General features: G+C 36.0%; 1 protein-coding gene and 1 long non-coding RNA gene across 4 annotated transcripts; both read left to right on the forward strand.

Annotated features, from left to right (window-relative positions):
- Window positions 1-1705: 1705 nt before the first annotated feature.
- On the forward strand, window positions 1706-4191 carry LOC120183791 (SCARECROW-LIKE protein 7-like). Of its 3 annotated transcripts, none has more exons than XM_039188421.1 (2): window positions 1706-1738; window positions 1965-4191. In XM_039188421.1, exon 2 carries the CDS (start codon window positions 1999-2001, stop codon window positions 3823-3825), a length of 1827 nt encoding a protein of 608 aa, XP_039044352.1. In that variant the 5' UTR covers window positions 1706-1738; window positions 1965-1998; the 3' UTR covers window positions 3826-4191. The 3 variants fall into 3 exon arrangements, with proteins under 3 accessions (XP_039044352.1, XP_039044350.1, XP_039044351.1); XM_039188419.1 differs by lacking the exon at window positions 1706-1738 and adding an exon at window positions 1745-1860; XM_039188420.1 differs by lacking the exon at window positions 1706-1738 and adding an exon at window positions 1755-1860 and having other exon boundaries at window positions 1960-4191.
- A 5640-nt stretch (window positions 4192-9831) lies between these two features.
- On the forward strand, window positions 9832-12622 carry LOC120183772. Its single transcript, XR_005521962.1, has 2 exons — window positions 9832-10097; window positions 10176-12622. It is a non-coding gene; the product is annotated as an uncharacterized LOC120183772 (long non-coding RNA).
- The last annotated feature ends 9289 nt before the right edge of the window (window positions 12623-21911 follow it).

Consider the following 21911-nt stretch of genomic DNA (forward strand, 5'->3'; position numbering starts at 1 on the left):
CAATTATTATACTAATTTGAAAGATAAAAGTCTAAATTTTTTTTATTTTTAAAATGTTTATAATGGACATATTTAATTGCGAAGGGAGTATTATTTTTGAATGATATAAAAAATTAATATTTTCTAAATAGTCTAATTATAACTTAAATCCTTAAATAATTCATAATTTTTAAAATAACTTATTTCACATTAATTGGATCAATACTAAACCAAATGCAAGTCCAACTTATAAGTCAAATAAATCTTAACACTCCCTTAATCAAATAATTGATTGTCGAAATAACACTCTAGTGTCGACCTTAGTTTTTTTTTAAAGAGTGGGTGATAAAGTAAACAATTTGATTGAGCTATAATTGTCACAATGTCTACAAGACCATACAATGAAAAGAATATAAAAAAATGTAAATGTCACACACTTAACATTTGAGAGGTAGATTGAAGTTCAAATTTTTTTGTGTGGAACTATAATGAATTTTAAATTTAATAATTACAAAAATCTCATTCAATGAATCAATAATTCAATTTCTCCTCATCTTTATATTTATTAATTTATTATTTTAGTTTTATTTAAATTAATTAGATGTTAACCCATATGATCATCTAATTTATTTAAATGAAATTATTAAAATATAATATATCAGTACCAATTAAAAATGATATAAAAATTCACATCAATATTAACTTTTGTTATAGAAGACGTTAATTTTATTAAAAAAGGAAATATTCAAAATTATAATAAATGTTTATACCTATAATCGTAAATTAAACACTTAATTAAGTTATTTTCCTATAACAGTTGACACAAAAATTAGCAACTCAAAATCACACAATTAAAAAAAACCCAATAAATGATTGATATGAACTGATTTGACTGCACTAGTAAACGAATCACAAAAGCGGATCAAACTACTGAAAGACCACCGTTAAATCACAAATCAAATTCGAGCGACGTGAGAAAACTATTCAAAAACACAAACTATGTATCTAAATCTAACCTGATGGTCCAAAGCAGGAAAAATCAACATGATAACAAATAAACATCATCTTGATCAGTCATAACGATATTAAATCCAATTCTAAAAATAAAAATTAAAAACAAAACACAACCAAAAGTCCAAAAACGTACTAAAAGACAAAAACACACAGACAAATAAATCTTACCATAAAAATATATTTATTATGAACTAAAATATAAAAAAAATAAAGATACGATATAAAATAATAAACAAGAAAAAATAAAAATTATCGACCATAAAAGGACTAACACTAAAACTAGTACCATTATCATGGATGACTGACAACAAAGATTAAAATATATAAGCAGGGCACATAAAAAGAGTAGAGAAAACAAAAATATTCATACAATATCACAGTTAAGTATTCAGTAATATGTAATCAAAATATAAAAAAACAACGTTATTTATTATTCAAATACTTTACCATATTATTAGATCGATTAGAGAAAATATTATATATAGTTGAGTATAATATAATAATTTTACATATTGTAAAACTAATTATACGGCATAAGTTGTATCGACATCTGAAAATAAGATTTTTGAGATAAGTTAAGTATAAGCTAGCTATATTCCACTCTCTTAATTCTGATTTGTTGTTCAGTAAAATTAAAGTGGGCCCACTTGTCCTTATTCTTGCTTCTTAGCAGCTATGATATAAAGACCCACTTCTTCACTTGGAGGGATTTTATTCACCTCTCGTTCTGTTTCTGCTGTTGTAGGTATCGTTCTTTAAAGCTACACTTACACAAATTGCTTTCTTTCTATCTCTTTCTCTCCTTAGCTTAAGCAAAATCCAAGTTTGTAGAGCTTCTGATTCAGTTACTAACGGGCCTACAATTTTGTACATACTCTCTTTCTTCTTCCTCTTCTTTTGTACTTTAAAAGTGGGAAAAAAACCCCACTCTTTTACTGATATTTTGTTTATTGTGTGGAATGTTAGTGCAGTTCACAAGATTTTCCGTCTAAGTTTGGCCGGAGAATGGCGTATATGTGTGCGGATAGTGGAAACCTAATGGCAATCGCTCAGCAAGTTATAAAGCAACAGAAACAGCAAGAACAGCAACAAGAGCAACACCATAATCAGCAACAACAGCTTCTTGGTCTCAGTCCCGTTGGCTTAAACCCTTGGAGTCACCACGGCGTTTCTAACTCACTCAGTCTCGTGAACGGGCTTTCGAGTCCGGGTTTTGCTGACCTGTTCCAGGGAGAGACTGGAGATGCGTTTCAGTTCCCTAACATGGGTCATCATAATTCGAGTGGGTTTCGGTTCCCGGATTTTGGTGGTGGCTCGGGTGGTGAGTTTGACACCGACGAGTGGATGGATTGCTTAATGAACAGTGGGGATTCAACTGATAGTTCGAATCTGCCGTCTGGTTGTGATGGCTGGCCAAACAATGCAGATTTTGGTCTTTACGGTGCCGATCCATTTGGTGCTTCCCCGAATCGTCTCACCGTTGCGTGTCCTACGCCGTCTGATCTGAATCGAGTGATTTTCTCAGCTGAGGCAGAGAAAAATCTTAGCTCTACTCTTCAATCTCAGCCTCAGCTACCTACGTGGTCCCCATCTCCTCTACCTCCAGCTCCTCAAGTTACCGTTAAAGAAGCCAAAGCAAGCAGCCTCCCGAGCCAGACCCCACTCAGAAACGACGCCGCAGGGGTTTCGGTTGATTCCCCCGAGATCGAGTCAGCTCCCCCGCTTTTTAAAGCTTTACTCGACTGTGCTAGACTCGCTGTCTCGGAACGTGAACGCGCGATCAAATTACTGGAGGGACTCAAGGAATCGGTGTCAGAATGTGGAGATCCAACTGAAAGAGTGGTTTTGTACTTTACCGAAGCTCTCTATAGCAGAGTCTCTGTTCGAGCAGATAAAAGATTGAATCTGCCCGAAACGACGTCGGAGAACTTCACTCTATCTTACAAAGTATTGAACGACGCGTGCCCTTACTCGAAATTTTCTCATTTAACGGCAAATCAAGCTATTCTCGAAGCAACGGAGCTGGCAAGCAAGATTCACATAGTGGATTTTGGAATTGTTCAAGGAGTTCAATGGGCTGCTCTTTTGCAAGCCTTAGCCACCAGGTCAGCTGGAAAACCGACCCGGATTCGTATTTCCGGTATACCTGCCCCGATTTTGGGATCGTCTCCAGCTCCTTCTCTTTATGCTACTGGCAACCGTCTACGTGACTTTGCGAAGCTTCTAGATTTGAATTTCGAATTCGAACCGATTCTAACCCCGATTAATGAACTCAACGAGTCTTGTTTCCGGGTTGACGAGGATGAGGTACTGGCTGTAAATTTCATGCTTCAATTGTATAATTTGTTAGATGCTACTCCGGTCACTGCTGAAAGATCTCTCCGTTTGGTTAAATCTTTGAACCCCAAAATCGTGACATTGGGTGAGTACGAAGCGAGTTTAAATCGAGTTGGGTTCCTGAACCGGTTCAAGAATGCTCTGCGATACTACTCGGCCGTGTTCGAATCATTGGAACCGAACTTGCCTCGCGAATCACCCGAGAGAATACAAGTTGAGAGACTGTTACTGGGTCGGAAAATAGCGGGGATTATAGGACCGGACGAAGCCGAAAACCAACGGGAGCGGATGGAAGATAAAGAGCAATGGAAGTGTTTAATGGAAAGTGCTGGTTTTGAAGCGGTAACCCTTAGCCACTACGCGATAAGTCAAGCGAAAATTCTGCTGTGGAATTATAATTACAGCTCCTCGTATTCACTAATTGAATCCCAACCTGGGTTTCTGTCATTAGCTTGGAAAGAGGTGCCTCTACTCACAGTTTCTTCCTGGCGATGATGATGATGATGATTTCAGCGGATCCTTTGGAATTTTTCCACCTGGTAATTTTTCTCTAGTGTGGGATGGAACAGCTCAGTCTATGGTGAAAAGTCAAGTGCAAAACGCCAAATATGAGAAGCTTCTTCCATGGTTTTATTATATCATTTTGATTTCCATCTTATTTTCTTCGTCCTTAGGCCTGGTTTCTATCTCTCTCTTTTAACAGCTTTTGGTATATTCTCTTCATTTAACAGTTTGGAGCTTTCAGCATGACAAAAATTGTAATATAAATTCGCGGGATTATACATTTCCCTTGGTGTTATGGACGTTCGATTCTTATAATGTAAGATTATTACGAGAAATGTAAAATTTACGCAGTTTGGTATGATAAAATAAGTTATTTTGCATCATTGTGATCGGTATCTAAAACATTTTTTTCAATTAATCTTATTAATTTTTACCTATTATTAAATGACATTTTGGTAGGATTCTACGTTTGGATGTCAAATTATTACTCATTTCTTTCATCTCCATAAATTACGTGCCGAAAGTTTCTTTTACATGTCATTTTCTTTCTCAAACGACCACTGTAATCAACCGCATTCTGTTTGTCTCATTAAGTCTTGTTCCGGTGCTAGTTGACACCTGAATCCAAAACCTAAGAACCCCTAACCCTCCTCCTATCTTCTTTCGTTTTTAACCAGTTGTCTTTTATGTTATGGTCGGTTGGAGTTTTCTTTTGCTTGGCATGGACCATACTTGTTGAGAAAGATTAAAAAAAAGGTTTATTAATCAAATGATTAAGCATTTATAATTAATTTTTATTTTAAATCTTAATTAGAACGAATATGCAGTTAGGAGTGGCTGTTTCCCTCCCAATTTTAGTTTGTTTAGGTCTTACTTTCATTTTATTGTTAATTACATTTTACTCTTCTTGAACTTAATTTTTAACATTCTTTATTTTCATCCTTTGTACCAAACAAAACTTTTAATAGTTACGTTATTCCGTGAGAAATATCCAGGTAGTGGTAGGCTTGATTATAAGCATATAAACGAACCGAACGCACACGAACGAACGGAGGTATATTCATGTTCGTTCATTTAATAAATAAACGAACACGAACATAAACGAACAATTTTTTTTTGTTCAGGTTCGTTCATTAAGGAATATAGTTTGTTCATGTTCGTTCATTTAAATAATAGACGAACACGAACGAACGAACATAAATGAACAACGCAAACACAAAAAAAAAACTTATTCGAACACAACAAACGAATGTAAAAAAAGTAAACAACAAGAATAACAACTTAAAATTCATTAATATAACCTGCAACTTTAGAGTTAATTTGTTCGAATACGACAAAAATATACTTAAATCAGAAATAAGCTATATGAACATAATAAAGTCTTAAAGTTAATTTGTTCAATAAAACAATCTTCTTGAAATCCAAACAACTTCAATAATCTTCGTAACATACTCAACTTGCCCTCTGTTCGAACATAAATGATCATAAATGAACGAACATATAATCGAACGTTCACGAACGTAAATGAACGAACGAGCCCTTTAATAAATAAACGAACTTCTCGCCGCACGGTTCATGAACGGTTCACTGAACGCTCAGTTCATTTACTGGCATAGGCTTGAACCACAATTAGTCTCTCTTTAGAATAACAATGTATACTCGAGGATGGCATACCCATAAAAGTGAATGTAAAAGAGTATAACTAATAAATGATACATGAAATGATATTTTAACTTAATTCCTCAAAGATTCCAAAGTTCTAAACTTAATCACTCGATCCAAAGTTTCATTAACTTTTAAATAATGAAGTTTGTTTAAAAATGTATCATATGATAACTTTAAATATTAACTATCGTAACACAAAATTCAATAAGAGATTTAAAGTGCTCGTTCTTTTGCTCATAATCATATTAAGGTATCATGGAGTCTAATAAGAAACATGTAATTTGGAGTAGACATGCGAGATATTGACACTTGCTGGTAAACTGACTGAAAACGATGAACAAAACGGGTTAAAAACGTCACCGTCTTTTAGACGCCGTAGTTGGGTGTTTGATTGAGGCTAAATCTATGTGTTCTAACTATGATTTTTCTGTTTTTGGCATTTGATGAGGACCAACGTTGTACTATGATTTGACATAGAAGGTATATAATACTTCCATAGAAATATTTTAAGTGAAGGAACGAGGGAGGTGGTTGCTTATTGAAAATTTTAAATTTTTATATATAGTAGACTTTTTTTTATATTTTTTATTAATAAATCTGTTTTGGCCCCTAAAATAATATAGGTTCGTCCTTTAACATAAAATTGGCCTTGCATGATTACCTTTTCACTCTCTTCTCCAAAATCAAGGTTTCAACCTTTCAGACTGCTCCCATCTTACAATTATGCATAGTTTTCCTTTGTTGTCTTACTTGGACGGAAAAGGACTTTGTATTTGCATGTGGGGTGGTTGTTGCCTAATCTTACTTTTGTTTCAGTCTATTACACCAGTTGGTTACAGATTTAATGGCTGTCATTTTCATCCTGATGAAAACAAAACCCTTAAATCACTTGTTACATATCATGCTGAATTGAGTTAAACATGAGATCTTATCCTGTGATTGCGGGGTTTGCCTAAAGGTTATAGGTCTAATTTCCTACCCAACACTGGAAAATCCAGAGGAGAGTAGCTTAAACATGATATTTTATCCATTGACATAATTGAGATCAACAAATGGCAATGAAAACAGTCTGTTTCTCATCCAATGATAGGGGCCAAAGTTGGGGGTCACTTTTAGCCGTAAGATAGTTGAAAAATGAACCCCCCATTACCCTATTAGGTCCTCTTCAACTATATTTACCAAATGCCTATTATCCCATCACAGCTGTAAAGGTGCAAAATACGGTGGACATTAGGGATGGCAATGGGTCGGGTCGGGTCGGGTTTTTGGGCCACCCGATCCGACCCGAGAAGAAAGGGTTTTTCACCCGTGACCCGACCCGACCCGACGAAATTAAGGTTTCACCCGACCCGACCCGACCCGAATATATGACTTAGAAACCCGACCCGACCCGACCCGACCCGAAATAATAATAATAAAAATTTTATTCAATGAAAACAGTGACTTAATTGAAAAAAATTTTATATGGAGGGACATTATTGTAATTATCCCTAAATATATAGGATAAAATTATATATATTTTTCGGGTCGAGTCGGGTCGGATTTTTTTCACCCTAAACCCGACCCAACCCGAACAATACATTTAAAAAAACCCGACCCGAACCCGAACCCGAATTTTTTTTAAAAAAATCCGACCCGATCGGGTCGGGTCGGGTCGGAACCCGTCGGATTCGGGTTGAGTTGCCATCCCTATGGACATATGTACAAATAATATGTATAGGAAGAACTTGTGACAGTCACCAGCAATTTCAGCATCCTCTATGCAGCGTTGTGCCACAAATGCTCACCGATCAGCTTCAGGACTCTCACAAGTTGTTCCACGTAAAACCCAAAGAGCGTGGACCAGAAAATAGTCGTAGGAAGAAATATCATTGCCCTTCTGGAAAATGATATGGATTATGAAGCTGATGACCAAATTCTGAATTTCTATATGGAGAAATTATAAATGAGGTGAAGAAAAGAAATGGAACAAATCAGAATATCACTAATGGATTGGGTTTGCTTATTAGATACTATTTAGTAACAAGAATTGGGCTTTTCAGAATGTCCATCACATGGGTTCGATTTTGTTCAATGTAAGATCCATTGGGTTGTGGTGTTTAGTTATAAAAATGGTTGTTCCTTGTTCCCATATGTAATGAGATAAGGAGGAGGTAAGATAGTAGGCTGCCCCCAACACCAGGTTAAGACCAGCTTCCATAGAAGACCTCCGAATTATAAAATACCCTCCGTGAGACTCGATCCCACGACCTCAAGGTTATAACTACTACTAAATAATTAATATATTTTTAAAGTTGCAATCGAAATCAATATTGTAATATATAAATGAATTCATTAATAATCAGAACATATCATATATATCAAAATAATTCTGGATAAAGTATAATGTGACTTAAGCCATAATAAATTTAGTAAGAAAATCTACATACGATATTTACGTATTTTCGAATTATACATTTGTATAAATAATTATTATATCATGACAATATTTTCCCCTCTTGATCGAATATTTGTTTTTCGTAGATATAATATGGCATAATAAATAAATTAGTACATAAAATTTACATTTTATTTTTACTATGTATCATTTTCTTTATCAAATTCGTATTTGAACTTGGAAATATTCTTAAACTAATATACACGTTTAAATAATTTTTATTTTTTGTCCTTCGGGTTCTTAAGGTATCGCCTTGATTAATGCGGACCGACTCAGGTCGCACACCATATTATGATGGGTGAGTCTTTCAGCGGAGATTTTTTACATACAAAGACTCGAACTAAAGACATGTTTAAGCGATATCAAACAACTTACCATTTGAATCAATCCATTGATCACGTTTAAAATAACATTTTATCAACTTTCATGGTCAACTATATCTTTAATTTTTGGATTTATATTTGATGTAAATTAATATAAAACTTTGAATTATATCAGATTCAGATCAAAATAATTATTATAGGTTAGATTTAAATTGAACGAATTTTTTTTTACAATCCACTATATTATAATCTCTGATATATTTGAGAAAAATTTTCAGTAGTATCAATTTATATCTTATGATAAACGAGACTGGTTCAAGTGATAATCAAATTGATATTGTTTAAGCATGTTTTAAGTTCGAGTCATTGTGTATGCAAAAAATTCTCGCTGAGAGACTCACCCACCACAACTACGTGTGCGACCCGAGTCGGTCCGAATTAGTCAAGACGAAGCCTTGAGAATCGAGAGGACAACAATTTTTTTTTTATATCTTATGCATTATAATTTGATGAAATGAGTTAAAAGAGTTGATTTTTTTCAATTAGTAGAAGAATGATGATATTACGTCGTTGGACATTTCTCGTTGGTTGGTGATTAAAACTAACTCGTTGCTTATCGAATAATAAATATAGCGTAATGCATTAACCATGTTATATAATCCATCAGTAATATCATACCATGACTAAGAAAAATTAACGACCATATATGAAATTACATAGTTGGTCTCACATTGCCAGTCATTTGATGTGATTTTTCATCCAATGCACATCCGTTTTTTTTCTGTTAATTATATGCATCCTGTCCAGATTAATCATTCATCTAAAAAATATATTACATGAATTCAAACTGTCGCAACATACGATCACTCGTATAATTACATAATAAATAAGAAGCACAACCACGTTTCATACACGTTCAAATTCAAAATTATCAACACACTGATCAGATTTAATATCTCAACCTTCATAAAACTAAATTTTCAAAATTAAATTTTTTAAATGAGATAACTAGTCAAATATATATTTTATATAAATCAATTAACTTTTTTAGTTACAAAATCAATTAACTTTTTAATATTTATTGATTGAGACGTTAAGAATAAAAATACATCTTATTAAATGCATATTCCAAAAGAAATATTACATTATATATTTAAATGAGTTTAAAAATATTTTAAAATGTTAATTAATAATATATTAACTGTAAATAATATTTTAATCAATTAAAAAGTGAAATTGTACTTATATATTGAAATTAATAGATACGGTCAAGTTGCTTGTGATAAGATTAAGAAAAAAACAATCCAGATCCAACCCAACTTGCGTGCTAACAACGCTGTTTCGTAAAATGATCTGTATCCAACTCATGTTTCACACGGCCGTGGTGCCCAATTATTCGCCGTTTTTACCTATTTCCTCTGCCCCTTCCAATCCGCAACATACATTTCTAAATATATTAAAAAAGATGCCGCCTTATTTACACGTGGACGCATCTAAACCATTCAGCGTCCCAGACTTCCTTATATCTCGCCCGTCCATCCGTCCGAAATACCCTATATAATTAAGGCTTTGTCAAGAGTGAGCCGCTCATTCCAACTAATTTATCTCATCTTTTTCCTCCTTGCCGTATGGTTTTTGCAGATTCGATTTTCACATCGATGTCTTTACTTCCTGGGGTTCTGTCTTCAGATCCGCTCGCATCGGCCCAACGGCTCTTTGTATCTGCTCTTTTACTATGAAAGGAGTGACTTGTTGGATCTATGCCTTTAAAAGCCTTTGCCGGCAGGGAAGCGAAGATTAAATTGAAGGGCTCCAGCGCTTCTGGCGGCCTTTGCACGGTCTTTATGTTTTATTCTTGTAATTTGTAGGGATGGTCTCATCAGCGTCTGAGTTTTGGTGTTGCATACTGTTTTCAGATGTACGGCGGTGATTAACAAGGCATCCGATGTTTTGCGACGGCGTTGTGGGATTGACTGGTTTGCTTTTGAAAGGATGTGTAAGATGTCGGGGAAAAAGGTCCTACTGATGATATTTCTTTGTTAGGGGACTGAGTCATGATCTATCTTTGTCGTCCAAGACCTTTGCCATGGCAGGTGCGCTTGCATGGCAGGTCACCTGACCTTAATAAAATTTATCTGTTTGGGTGTTTTTAAGGGGAGATCGCACGGGAGTTGCCCGGGTTCTCCCCTCTGCTGCGGTGTCGTCTCGCGTCTCCTGCTCTTTATTCTTTTTCTCTATCTCTTGCTCGCCATCCATTTTTTTGCATCATACGGGATGGACGCTTGATCCAATACCATTATCAACGTCGGAATAAGCTCATGAACTCCCAATTCACACCATTATCTCATCTCACGGACAAGGTATTATTTTACATATTTTAACCCCACTCCGCCTTATCAAATAATACTTCAAAATTTAATTTTATTCTCCTATTAGATTACATCAACTTTGACATGAAACGGAACAAATAGTTTTTAGCACATTTAGAATGGTAAAAGGGTACATGGTAATTAATATTCAAGAACATGGTTTTTAAATATTCATCACCCTTCCTGGGGGAAAAGAAGTAGTTAAATTTTTAACTTCAATCTTTGTTTTTAGAGTTACGCGGCACTAAATTATTGTTTTTTTAATAATTTTTATTCGTAGAGAATTTTAATTTTATATCAGCTCTACTTTTAGATTATTTGATTTTGGTAATGATTTTCCCAATCCTAGCATGTATAATTCAGTAGTAAACTAAATTGAAATATTTTTTATTTTAATATATTTTCTGTTATTAAACCTTCTTAACATGAAAATCCAATTTAAAGCAGTGGTACAGTATTTATTGAAATAATTGTATGAAAGACTGTTAAACCCGTGGAAGGTAAGTGTATATATTGATCTTTAACTCTAAAATCAATTATTCTATTTTATAAAGTTCAAAATCGTTGCATAAGTTCAAGGAGGATACATTGGTTATGCTCTCCGTTTTCATCTATGAGAAGTTACTCTCAACTTATTGAAGCATTTAAGGTTCGAGCTACCAATTTCGCAGTTTATTTGATTTTCATTTTTTTGTCTGAATTCTCTTGAATTCCATTCTCTTTCTTTTCATTTGTTATTTACCTCCACTTTTATTATCAAAGTCCATTGCCGAGTATATCAGAAATGTTTTGCTAGTGCATAATGGCACTGTATACTACCTTAGTAGTTTGGAATGTTGGATGCAGCATATGTATTTTGCTTGTATATAGCTCTTTGTACTTGTTTAGGCCCTTGTACGGATTTCTGTTTGCTTCGGATTGAAAGTTGCATGTGTCTTCACTGCCTATACAAGATACCGATGGAAAGATGTCACAGCAGCAGGTGTAATGATGTTGGGAGGTATCTGTATTTACACTATTCCATCATGTTACTTGATAATCTTTTATATAGAAATTGGAAATCTAGACATGTGGGATCATGAAGTGTTTGTCGGTATGAACTTGGTCACTGCAGTGAGCATAAGGAAGTTGGGGAGGTATTTCTGTATATTCACAATTCCATCATGTTACATGTCTAATCTTCTATGTAGAAACTGGAAATCGAGGCACGTGGGATGAAGTGTTTGTCGGTATAAGCTTTGTCACGGCTGTAAGGAGGTTGGTAGATATTTCTGTATATCATGTTACATATCGTTTAATTTTTTTATAGAAACCGGAAATCGAGGCATGTGGGATGAAGTGTTTGTCTGTATAAACTTGGTAACGGCAGTGAACTTAAGGATGTTGGAGGTATTTCTGGATTTGTACTTTTCCATCATGTTCCATATCGTTTAATTTTTGATAGAAACTGGAAATCAAGCCGATGTTGGATGAAGGGTACCTCTGCAAAACTTGGTCGTGGCAGTGAGTGTAATAATGCTGGGAGGTATTTTTGGCTTTACAATATTCAGTTACACCGCGTCTATATGATAATCAAGGTATGTGGGATAAAGTGTCCTTCCATTAATTGCGGTGAAGTGTGTGTGTGTATATCTTGGTCGACATTCAGGGTTTGTGTTGGAAGTCATTTGAAGCACTATGGAGACTTGGATATCGATCTGTGTAGGCTTTCAATGCCTAGTCGCAGGTAAATTCTACCGAGGCTTTTTCAAACAGATGCAATTGTTGAAGCTTTGAAGTCATTATGCAGTGATGTAGTGAATAGTTTTTGAGGAGCTTTTGTTGTGGAAGATTGATCAAATACTCAAAGAGGTACATGTAGACCGTGTAATCCAGTTCTTTACATAGTGAAGATTGTTTCAGTGGACTTCGGTCCCGTGGTTTTTCCCCTTATTAAGGGGTTTTCCACGTTAATTATGGTGTTCCTTTTTTTTATAATGTTGCTCGATTATGTTGGTGATTAAAGCATTTCAAAGCTGCCGAAATTCGTTGTTTGTTGTTAAGATACATGAAAATAGAAGGTATAATTTTGTGCCACTTTAAATTCTCAGTTAGTTACCCTCTTATCTGTTTTAGATAAAATTTGGTGCAGGAATTGAATCTCTTAACGGTTGGAAGATTTTATACTTCAAATTTCAAAATTTTCTAATGAGAGCTTATCTTATTGAAGATTTTTTATAATGAAGTTTTTAATATATAGTTTGAATTTTCATTTGCAGCGTTGATTTGTACTCATTAAATTAGCCGACTAACTTTTAATCGAAACTGAATTTTATAAATTGAAAAACCTAAACAAGTAACAAAAGTAGAATGTGTTCACACGTTTCTTTAAAGACAGAAAGTAAGGTTGGTGGAATTAAGGGAGTAAATGATGAGTATAACAAAATATTTGGACCAAGGTAAAAAATTTCTCGTGGGATATTATCAAATTGAATTCAAGTGTGGTCTAATGCTCTTATACTTTGTGGTAAAGGTAAAAGAACTAAAATATAACATTGTCCTAAAGTCATGTGCGTTTATTGCTTGTTTGTGTCCAGGAAGATCTGTAAGCTCAAAATGGCAGAGCGCTCAATCCCAACTTAGGTTTGAGAGGTTGTTGGTTCGAATCCAACCAGATCTGCTCTTTCTCTCCCTAGCATGTTTTCGGGGTATTTTGTTAAGTATTAATTCTTATTGCTGAGAAAATTGGGGGTCTTGTAAAACTCTGTTCAAGTCTTAGACATCACGTATTACTCGATATAGCTTGAAAAAAAAAGAAGAAGCTTAGATCCTCTAATGGTATAAATATATTTTCAGACATAAAATGGGATTTTTACTTGTATGATGTAATCTAATTCAATTTTAATCTAAAAAATGTAATGTCATGTATATACATTGAATATTATAAAAAAAGGGAAAGTAGTCCCAAGGAAAGGGATGGAATTTTAACAGTAATAATAGAGAGATTTATACCATAATATTTTAGAGAAAATCGCCTCAGTGACCAAAAAAAAGTTATAATATACGATTTTAACCAACTTTTTTTGGATTTGCCAAAATGACCAACAAAATCGCAACGCGAAATAAAAATCGCAACGCGAAATAAAATCGCAACGCGATCCCCAGAATCGCAAATCAGTTTCCAAAATCGCAACGCGATTCTTGAAAATCGCAATGCGATAGTACAAATTCGCATTGCGATTTTCCAAAATCGCAACGCGAATATGAAAATCGCAACGCGAACACATAAATCGCAACGCGTATCCGTAAATCACAACGTGTATCCGTATATCGCAACGCGTATCCGTAAATCGCAACGATAATACATAAAATCGCAACGCGTATCCGTAAATCGCAACGCGATATTTAAAGCGCCATTATAATCGCTACGCGTATTTTATTTTCAAATTACAAAAACCAATATTAAGACAAAATCCCGTAATCGCAACTCATAACCTAAAACCTAAAATCACAACTCAGTCCCATCTCTATCTCTCACTCTCTACGGCGAAGAAATCCGTCCCCATCTCCGAAGATTTTCGGCCCCATCTCCGGCGAAATCCCTCACAACCATTCACGGTCAGAAATCCCTCACAATATTCAGAAATGGAAAATCAACCTCCGAGGGTTAGTTTTTTTAATTATTTTATTTTGAAATGTTTGCATATTGTAGGTTTTTCATATTGAAACTGATGATAAGTTTACTGGTCATTTCAATAATAGATTAACCATTTCACTTAGATTTCATTTCGCGTTACGATTCTGTCGTTGCGATTTTCATTTCGCGTTGCTATTCTCTCGTTGCGATTTTCAAGTTAGTATTTGTCTTTGTCTTTGTTCTGTCTTTTGGTTGAAGTAATGCAATCCATTCAAGTTTCAATTTGCAGAAGAGTCGCAACGAGATAAATGAAAATCGCAACGAGAGAATGACTGTCGCAACGCGAAATGACAATCGCAACGAGAGAATCGCAACGCGAAATGAAAATCGCAACGAGAGAATCGCAACGCGAAACCAAAATCGCATTGCGATTTTCATTTCGCGTTGCGATTCTCTCGTTGCGATTGTCATTTCGCGTTGCGACAGTCATTCTCTCGTTGCGATTTTCATTTCAACCAAAAGACAAAACAGTGTTGCAAATTTTAGTTTCAAGAATAAACTACTACTTTTTATGTTTATTGTTTTGGTATATCTTCACAGTGTAGTTTTTGGTATATCTAACTTGGTATGTTTATTGTTTTTGTAGAAATTTTTTTCGGCTCAATTGACCTTGAGAAATAAAGTCAGCCTGGCCACTACAATTGCTTCGAAGCTTTCACCTGCTCAAAGAGAATTGTTTGAGGAAACCTGCTTCGGGCCATGGCTGAGAGTACAGCATCCGGGTGGAGATGCTAATTTGACCCATTTGTGGCTTCAGACCATGACATCAAATCTACCCGACAGTATACAACGTGGTGAGGAAGAGATATGGTTTCATTTTCCACCAGCGTATACTTGTTTTGGGCGGAAGGAGTTCTGCTTAATCACTGGTCTACGATTCGGACACGATGATGTAGGCCGGTACACTCGTCATATCGCCCGCCCATCATGGTTATCCCGGGTTTTTCCGGATGAGTCAATGGAGAAGCCGAACCTACATGTCGACGACCTGAAGAAATTGTTTAATAAGAAAGCTGGTTTCACTCGGATGGATGACGTCGATGTTGTCCGAGTATGCCTTCTACTACTTGTGTATGCCGGCTTTTTAGGCAGAGAGGCCAGACAACCTATTCATCGGGAGCTAATAATATTGGTAGAGGACCTGAATGCATGGAATCTGTTTCCGTGGGGTTCATATATATGGAAAGCTACCTGGACTAAGTTGTCGTCTGCCTTTGATGACCGCAAAAGTTTGCGGGGCGATGGGTCCAAATACACTTTGTCAGGCTTTGTTTGGGCCTTTAAGGTAAGAATTTCTATATAATGTTTCTAAAATTATAATTAATTATTTAACAATTACTAATTTTGTTATTATATTGTTTATAGATTTGGATATTCGAGGCTTTCCCCAGCATGCGTACATATGCAATAAAAACGTCAAATGATATTCCCAGGGCTATTTCCTGGAAGAGGAAAACTCTGTTGGATTGGGAAGACTTAATACCATATGCGACAATAAATAATGTAAGTTAACACAAATACTTTCATATAATATAAACAAGTTATTAATAGTAGACGTTTAACTTTGTTTGAGTTTTTATATTTTAGGAGGCCAACATTCCATTACAAAGACTGACACCCACGGAGGAAGAGCTTGCCACTGATTGGTGGCAAGCTAGTCAGAGTTTTTTGATGGCACGGATGATGAGCAGCATCCACTTCCTCCAATTCGAGAGCCATCACCTCACCTAGAGCCATCACCGATCGACCCGACTATACACTTCTAGAACGAGAGCCATCACCTATCCCGTCACATCATCGAGCCTCTTCTCCACCATCACCTCATGATAGGTGACCGGCAAAGATGCCACGACTCCTATCTCCCTGTTCTCCACCTCCACCTCAACGGGATGAGTCAAGGGAGTTACGTGATGAGGTCAATGCCTTGCGTGAGGAGATCGGTACTCTACGCGATAACGATGGTGCATGGCGTGTGGAGGTGTCAACTTTACGTGGTGAGGTTGCCGCTCTACGTGAGATGATAGTATCGTTGCAGAATGAGGTTCATACTCTACGCAATGAGGTAAGTTTAAGATTTTCCATATTTAACTTAATGATAAATTTACTCGTAATTTCACTTAGATTAGCCATTTCACTTAGATTGCTTAGTAAATTTATTCGGTTGCTGCCAATTCTGCTAAACTGTGTATTCTTTAACACTGTGAAATAGTATTTGTCTTTGTTTTGTCTTTTGGTTGAAAGTAAATTTGTTCGGTTGCTGCCAATTCTGCTAAACTGTGTATTCTTTAACACTGTGAAATAGTATTTGTCTTTGTTTTGTCTTTTGGTTGAAAGTAAATTTGTTCGGTTGCTGCCAATTCTGCTAAACTGTGTATTCTTTAACACTGTGAAATAGTATTTGTCTTTGTTTTGTCTTTGGTTGAAAGTAAATTTGTTCGGTTGTTGCCAATTCTGCTAAACTGTGTATTCTTTAACACTGTGAAATAGTATTTGTCTTTGTTTTGTCTTTTGGTTGAAAGTAAATTTGTTCGGTTGCTGCCAATTCTGCTAAACTGTGTATTCTTAACACTGTGAAATAGTATTTGTCTTTGTTTTGTCTTTTGGTTGAAAGTAAATTTGTTCGGTTGCTGCCAATTCTGCTAAACTGTGTATTCTTTAACACTGTGAAATAGTATTTGTCTTTGTTTTGTCTTTTGGTTGAAGTAATGCAATCCATTCAAGTTTCAATTTGCAGAAGAAGAAATAGTTTACTTTCGCAACACGAAACATAAAATCGCAACGCGAAACCAAAATCGCAACGCGAAATGAAATCGCAACGACAGAATCGCAACGCGAAACCAAAATCGCAACGACAAGATCGCAACGCGAAACCAAAATCGCATTGCGATTTTCATTTCGCGTTGCGATTTTGGTTTCGCGTTGCGATTTTAAGTTTCGTGTTGCGAAAGTAACTATTTCTTCTTCTGCAAATTGAAACTTGAATGGATTGCATTACTTCAACCAATAGACAAAACAAAGACAAATACTAACTCAGGGTATTAGTTTGAAACATATTTTTCTTTGTTATCTGATGCATTTTGTGAACTATGATAGAATAATGACTTGGGTGAATACAATGCAAGTTTGAAACATATTTGTCTTTGTTTTCACTGTTTAAATAACATGTCTGTTTATTTACTGATTTTTGTATTTAATTATTTAGCGGCCCGATAGAGTGGATGGTTTACGTCGGGTTATGCTTGCACGACGGAGTTCACGCATCAGACAGCGTGCACGTGCTATTAAGTCTCCGTACACCCCAATAGTGCGAAGACACCGCAAGAAGAAGCCCGACTCGCCTGTCATCCCTCAAGAGTCCACTCCTATCGTTGAAGAGGCCCCCCCTATCATTCCTCGAGAGTCCCCTCCCACCGTTCAAGAGGCCACTGTCATCATTGAAGAGGTCCCTCCCACCATTCAAGAGCCCGATTCACATGGCGTCATATGTAGGCTTCTTGAGAAACCCTCTGACGTGCCGGACATGATGGATTCAAGTTGGCTCTCGTATGAGTTACCGGCCAGTACCATACCGGTATCTGAAGAGGAGAGGGATCAACTACCGGACACAATTTTGGATAACACCCTTTGGGCTAAGACCGCTGTTGATTTTTATCTACATGAGCAGAGCCAGGGGTGTTTCACTGACATATGCAAGCTCACCGATGATATCTATTTGTTGCTTGATCGGTCTTGGTGGGGCGTATTATTAGGGGTCGAAGACAATGGCTATTTCGATGGGGGGTAAGTCTTATATTTTTCTTATATTTCAATTTGATTAATTTTTTTTTAAATTTATGTAAGTCACTAATATATGTCTTTTTTTGTAAAACAGCATATCGATGCGTGGGTGACACGTCTTCTAATAATAAGAAAACTTAAGAAAAATAAAAATATACGATATACAATTATGCCGACGTCTTTTCACGCCGTTCACTGAAGAATGCACGAGATGAATCATTTGATTTGGGCAATGGACAAGCTAAACTTTATCCTGCATGGTGGGAGGTCGATAAGGTTAGTATTTATTTTAGATTGAGTTTAAAGGTTTTATGAAATAAGTGCGCAAATGAATGAATTATTACTTATGATTGCAGGTGTTTATCCCTGTTTTGGAACGTAAACATTGGATTCTCGTCGAGCTTCAGCTCCCATCCCTTAAGACAATAGTGTATGACAGCATGATAAATTACATATCATTGGCTGATTTAAGAGATGTTATTAAGGGATGGAGCTCTCATTTGGCTAAATTCTTGGATGCGATCAATTATTGGACTCGTTCTGGAAACAAGAAGCCAAAGAAGCTCAATATTACAGTTCTTAGAGACGAGACCGCGCCACAACAAACGAGCGGAGCCAGAGGAGATTGTGGTCCTCTCGTATGCTTGGCGTTGGAGCGTTTGACGACGGGAAGCATCAAGTATCTACCTCCCACCGATAGAGATAGAGCTGCAGTAGGCTTGTGGTTTCGGCATTATATGGCTAAATCGATATATACGAGACGCTGCCTACCTGCATCCGCGTTATAAAAATGTCCATAAACAATTGGTAAGTTTATATACTTTTGGTTTGAAAATGTTTGGTTAAGTACCTAGAATTCAATAATTTGCTGTTTGTAGGTTTTAGATGTGTAGAAAGTGTTGTTTGAGCAAATGTTTGGTTTCTGCAGGTTAATCTCAGAAGTGAACTGCGTGAAAATGATGTATGGCTGCAAAAGTTGATTCAATAGTTTAATTGATTGTTTTTTGATTGTTTAATTGATTTGTAAAAGTTGATTCAATAGTAGATGATCGGAAATAAGAATTATTGCTTATTTTTTTATTGTTTAATTGATTTGTAAAAGATGATTTGTAAAAGTTGATTTGTGTAATTGATGCGAATATAATTCTTATTTGTGCTTGTTTAATTGATTGAAATGTAATGGTTGATTTTGTTGATTTCAATCTGCATTATGTTGAAGGCAAAATTGACTATCGCAATGCGAAATGAAAATCGCAATGCGAAATGAAAATCGCAACGAGAGAATCGCAATGCGAAATGAAAATCGCAACGAGAGAATCGCAATGCGAAATGAAAATCGCAATGCGGAAATGAAAATCGCAACGGGAGAATCGCAATGCGATTTTAATTTCGCATTGCGATTCTCTCGTTGCGATTTTCATTTCGCATTGCGATTTTCATTTCGCATTGCGATTCTCTCGTTGCGATTTCATTTCGCATTGCGATTTTCATTTCGCATTGCGATTTTCATTTCCGCATTGCGATTTTCATGTTGGGATTTTCATTTCGTATTGCGATTCTCTCGTTGCGATTGTAATTTCTGTGTTGCGATTTTCATTTCGCATTGCGATTCTCTCGTTGCGATTTTCATTTCGCATTGCGATTTTCATTTCGCATTGCGATTTTCATTTCCGCATTGCGATTTTCATGTTGGGATTTTCATTTCGCATTGCGATTCTCTCGTTGCGATTGTAATTTCCGTGTTGCGATAGTCAAATGCATGCCTAATAGTGATAACAACTGAATAACAAGAGTTGGTTAAGTCAAAATGGTTGGCCTGAGTCATTAATTCAACTGAAAATGTTAAAAGTTCACACATAAAATCCACATAATACAACGTTTGCATTTAAAAATCACCTAAGTTAACAGTCCCAAAAGGTGAAGCCAATTGTGATTTTGATGAGGATCCATATTTTGGTAGAGGAAAAGATGATTTTGATGGCACTGGTGATCCACATGTCAACCTTGTATGACCACTTTCCTTGCACCGACTACATGTCGATCTCTTCTTCTCTTCACCCTTAGACGGTATACGATCGTGACTTTTTGGTCGGCCAGGTAGCCTTCTGTCCATGGCTGGTGGCAAAACTGTTTGTAAGTCATCTGGTATGTCCCACTCAGAAGGATGTGGAATAGGGTAGACAATCTCGGCATAAGTCTGTCGATAAACTTCTGTAGTGTAGCAATCCATAGCGTATGCGCTTGAATCATCTTGGTTTAAATGAAGAGCAACTTTTATAACATGGCCACACGGATAACCAGATGTTTGCCATTTCATACAACTACACGTCTTTGCATTTAGATCGACTAGCCCATTTAAGTTATTATCCAGTACTTGAAATAAAGTGTTTGAACATGGTTCAACTCTCCATGACGTTGACTTCACAACACGTTTCGTTATCTTTTTTTCAGTCCATGGTGTAACACGATGTTCCAATGTTCCTGTAAATTTAAATAAACAATACTTAGTAAAATATATAAATATGATAAGTTACGAATTCAAAGAAATAATACCTGCATGGTTTCTTTTCTTGTAGTACCACTGTTGAATAGAGGCTCGAAAAAACTCCATTAACATAGTAATGGGTAATTTCCGGGAATGACGACTTAGAGCGTGATTGATTATGCACTATTAGACGTCATGAAACCATATCTTGCTCCAAGTTGATGTACTCTTGACCATCTTTCAAACCCGACATCTTCTAGTGTTTGAGCACACTGAGGCAAAACACGTCTTAAACAATTTATATACTTATTGAAATCCACTTCCCGATAAGCTTTTACAGCCTTCCAGTATGTCCATTTGTGCTTTTTTATACCAGCAGACCTTGATTTTAGATTTCTATACAAATGAACACCACAAAGTCCATGAAAAGCATCTGGGAAACACCTTCTAACAGCGTTGTCAATTGAGTTTGCCCTATCGGATATGATTGTCAGATTGCTAATAGGACCTATGCAATCCCTAAGATGCCCCATAAACCATGTCCATGAATCAGAGGTTTCAGATTTGCCAACCCCGTAAGCTATTGGCAATATCCCATTGTTAGCATCCATGGCTACTGCTAATAAGTTTACTCCAAGGTATCGACCTTTCAAATGTGCTCCGTCAACTATAATAACTGGGCGCATGCAAGTAATAAACGAACGAATCTACAAAATAATATACACAAGAAATATAATCATTTAAATGTGAAATGCATGTAACTAACAAAAATGAGTCAACAAAATTATATTGATTTACTAACCGTAGCACCAATGGCGATAAACAGCAACTCAAAGCGTCCATCTCTATCTGTTTTGATATGAGTTACCGACCCAGGATTTTTTAGCTTTAAATTGTGACAATAAGCCGGCAGTTGGGCAAACGATGCTTCTGGCGACCCCCTCAACAATTCCAAGGCATAACATTTGGCTCTCCAAGCTTGAGAATATGATATACTAATCTTGAACCGAGCATTCATGTCAGTCATAATTTCATGTCCCCGATATACCCTGCCATTCAAAAACATTAACTCAGCCAGAAAACCACCCAACACCTTTTTGTTTGCCTGTCTATGGTGAGGAAAAACTTGGGTTCTTGAACATGTATGTTTATCAATAAAAGTCCTAACTTGAAACATTTCGCAATCTTTTATTCTCTTTGCAATCATTCGCCACATACAGTTTTTGTCAATCATACACCTTGTTTCGAAACGATCTTTGCTTGATTTGTTAACTTTTAGTTGATAGCCATCTTCCACACATTTCGTATACAAAGCTATCTTCAAGTCTTCCTTTGTATCAAAACA

Source organism: Hibiscus syriacus, unplaced genomic scaffold, assembly GCF_006381635.1.
Source record: "Hibiscus syriacus cultivar Baekdansim isolate YM2019G1 unplaced genomic scaffold, ASM638163v2 tig00112812_pilon, whole genome shotgun sequence".
Lineage (NCBI taxonomy): Eukaryota > Viridiplantae > Streptophyta > Magnoliopsida > Malvales > Malvaceae > Hibiscus > Hibiscus syriacus.